Below are 3,760 nucleotides of genomic sequence, written 5' to 3'. Positions count from 1 at the left end.
TTCATTTTTTTATTTTTCAATTCTTATTATTAGTTTTAAATCTCCATTTGATAAGCTCTACCGGTACCCCGGTATGTATTTCTATAGTATGATTACTTATTATCAAAAAACTACTGTGACTTTTATATCATTGTTATTTTTTAACATTATTCTGTTAATAAATTGATTAATATTGAAATTGTGTAATATCTCCACTGATTACCGGTTCTTCCACCATCAATATCAAGGCACCTCCTCACTGCTTCCACTATAAAATCTTTGTTGCATTTTATTCAAATTTCTACAACTTATATTGATAATTCCATTGTGTTTCTGTCAAATGTTAAATTGTTGTTGGCTGCTATTAGAAGTTGATGATTTTTTTTTAAATTTAAATGTCTATAAGCTTGATGTTAAACAAACTTCAACAAAAACATATTTTGTTTCTTTCACATTGAAAATCTGATTCCCCTTAAATTAGGAACAATTATACGGCTTTGTGATAAGTAGTACTAAAGCATTGATGTTATTATCACTTTTATTCGACTCTATTTCTACCACTCCTGTTATACTCTTACACTCTTTGGAGTCCAGAAGGTCGATTTTACCCTCTAGATCCAGTAATTTGTTACATAAAAACAAACGAATGTTGAAACAATGGCTTAGTATTTGGTTAGTATTATTTTATTCCTATAGGCCTATTTTAAGTTTTCAAGGTAAATTAATGAAATATTAAATTAACGTATAGCTTCTGTAGGCCTATATCTTTTCGTACGGTACGTGATTGATATTATTGGTCTAAAGGTGTCCAGATTATCCGATTTTGACAAAAACGTGATATGCCTAAATATGGTCATGATGACATCACATCATGACCATAAATAGGCACATCATGGCTATATATGGGCATATAACAGCTTTTTTTCAAATAAAATTTGGTAGTCTTGTCAGCAGGGATTTAGTGCATGCTTGCAGTGAAATTGCTTGACCACGGTTGCTGAGATCGAAATAAAATAAACAAAATTCAAGAATCATAAGTTTTAGTTTTTTTATTTATCTGTAGCAATTATATTCATCTGTACAAGTTGATTGAATTGAAAGTTAGCAAATTTACTATCATCAATCATATCCAAACTATTCGTTCTTTCCATTTACAATAACGAAAAGTCATTATAATATCATTAACCTAACGGTTGCCTATGTCTACACGGTCTGACTCGTGTCACATTATTTATGTAATATCTACGCAACGAACATTTAGACTTAAAATGCACAATGCACCCTTTGGATGCTCATAAAACACAATTATTGTACAATAAAATTGGAATCGAGCGAATCCTTTATAAGGTATAACACCTTAATAATTAAATAAGAACAACTCCCGCATTAAACTTTACATACGACGGCGGTATACACACCCCATCTCGACATTTTGTTTTAAGTTTAAGTATTTTAAACTACACCCATTGATATTAATTCGTTTATTCTATTATTATCATCATTACAATCACAGTATTGCACCTGTACTATCAAATTACCTCAAAATCAATTATAATTTAATTTGAATTTAACGGGAATAATATGTTGATAAAGAGAATAAAAGGCCTAGCCTATTACATCAAACGTCAAATAGTAGGCCTATGCTTGAGCGAGGCATACATACAGTGCGCACACAATAACGTTCAGTGCGAATTAGCATATCCTAGGCCTACACAGTTTAGTATACGTTGTCTTTGTTATCAAGACACTTCAGTGAAGGGGTTATTTAACATGTTTAGAAACAAGAGAGAATATTGTTACACTAATGTGTTAGACTTAAATAAAAATGTATTTAAAACAATTCTTTTTCGGAACCACTTCGATTCAAGTCGCTTAAATATGATATTTTTTCTTAAAGAAATATAACATTGGTGGGAGGTGAAATTTCAATAAAAATATAATTATGACACGAATGAATCCATTTTTTCAGTAAAACACGCCAGTCTTGTTATATTTTTACAACTTCTTTTCAAAGAGAAGCACACATACCGTATGTTTGTGTAATTACGAGAGTTGTTATGTTTTTTACTTTGTAAAAAAAAATCATTTAGTAATATAGACTATGTATAGTATTTACAGCGTCAATAGACAAATAATTAACTATAATAAATCTCTGCAAACACTATCAAGTTGTGCTTCTGAAATAGTCTTACCTGAGTTGTCCATATATGGGTGTGAAATGACATCATCTTTGCCCATATATGGACAAATCATTGCCATAAAACTTAATAGTGCGGAGAGAACCTAAAAATAAGCTTCTTTTCACACCATGCATACATCGCAATGTCCGGCAAACTTCCGCAAAGAGCAACGTGAATTAAACATGAGTCCTTTTCTTTTCGATCAAACTCGAAAAAAAAAATTCCCTTAAATAGGGAATTGTAAAATATTGTTCAGTTAGTTCGCTAGATGATGCTCAGTTATAGCTAAAATAGCTTCACAGGGTGTTCGGTCGGTACAGACAGATCGACGGACGATGTGGGTGAACTGAGTGGAGAATTGAGCGGGTGATTATGCAGAGATGCTGTACCGTCTGCTAATGAATCAGGCGAGCCCGGCGGAGACCGCGTTGACGACGCTAACCCGTGCTGTTGCAACCTAAATCGTCAAAACAAAAAAAAAAACCACAATAAATTTTCAATCCATTAAATGAAATTTCTAAATAGATTCTTTTTTAGTATTTCATATAAAAAAAATAATCATAACAATAATACAATGCAACAATTCTGCATTAAGTATATTAAAAAATATCTTGGGTATTGTTAGAAAGAATGTGATTACTTTTCTTACAATATATTTTCTACATTATAAATAGCAGGTCTGTGTGTATGAGAAAAAGGCACGATATGCCTATTGCTTGTGACACAATCTATCGAATACCATTGTACCTTATTAAGCTATTGCTAAAGGCAATACAATCAACGTCTGTAATGACTTTATACAAACAATAAAATCTACACGAAAACCCCATTAAAGCATTTAAATTGACATAACCACACAATTAAGAATACATTTCTTTGATTTCGATCAAAAATGCTAGAAACAAACAAAAACAATAATCTCTTATTAGATTTTCGATTAGGTCTAACTGCACTATCCTCGGTGGAGAATGGCGGTGGATTACATAGCCTAATGCTTTTGATTAAGAGCTACTTCGTTGTTATAGACATACACAATTCAAATATCGTCGAATTGCACAAACATTCGCACGCCGTATAATGACGACACACGCTTTATTCGCAACAGGCTTTGGATTAGTCGCGTAAATCGTGCTCCGGGCAAATGCAAACGCGCGTAATATGGTTTCTGATAGCCGCGGTAAATATAGAACAAAGCTCGAATTTCCGACGAGATATACACCCGTCCTTATTGTTCTCTCAAACTCGTTGCTTTATTAGCAAACTCAAGTTGTAGATTCTGAACCTGATACCCCATCGAATCCGTATTATACTATAGCATTTCCGTACAAAATTATTCATGAACTGCACATAGCTCTGCGAAGCATAAGAGGCAATAAAAATGAGATTGAATGCTTTATCTTCTAATATTATACTAGCATCTGATCACCAATATATTATAACAATTGTTAATTAGTATTGCTGCGATGTAATCGAATAAGATGCCATTTCTGTTAATTTTGCCCATAAAAATATGAAATATAAACAAATAAGCCTATATTATTAATATTATATATAGAAATATGTCATAGTATTATACATACATACATACACACACACACACA

The 3,760-nt window shown here is 32.1% G+C and overlaps 1 protein-coding gene across 1 annotated transcript in view; it reads right to left on the bottom strand.

Moving 5' to 3' along the window:
- Window positions 1-1,013: 1,013 nt before the first annotated feature.
- LOC117122007 (homeobox protein SIX6-like) overlaps window positions 1,014-3,760 on the bottom strand; it is a 5,428-nt gene continuing 2,681 nt past the window's right edge. Inside the window, exon 2 of the mRNA XM_033267482.1 lies at window positions 1,014-2,616. Coding sequence (XP_033123373.1) covers window positions 2,445-2,616 — 172 coding nt within the window. The 3' untranslated portion in view covers window positions 1,014-2,444. The remainder of the gene's footprint in view (window positions 2,617-3,760) is intronic.

Source organism: Anneissia japonica, unplaced genomic scaffold (genome assembly GCF_011630105.1).
Source record: "Anneissia japonica isolate Jap-2015-1 unplaced genomic scaffold, ASM1163010v1 scaffold1208_len1460985_cov181, whole genome shotgun sequence".
NCBI classification, from domain to species: Eukaryota; Metazoa; Echinodermata; class Crinoidea; order Comatulida; family Comatulidae; genus Anneissia; species Anneissia japonica.
The sequence above is the reverse complement of the archived record's forward strand: the minus strand, read 5'-3'. Positions and strand labels throughout refer to the sequence as shown.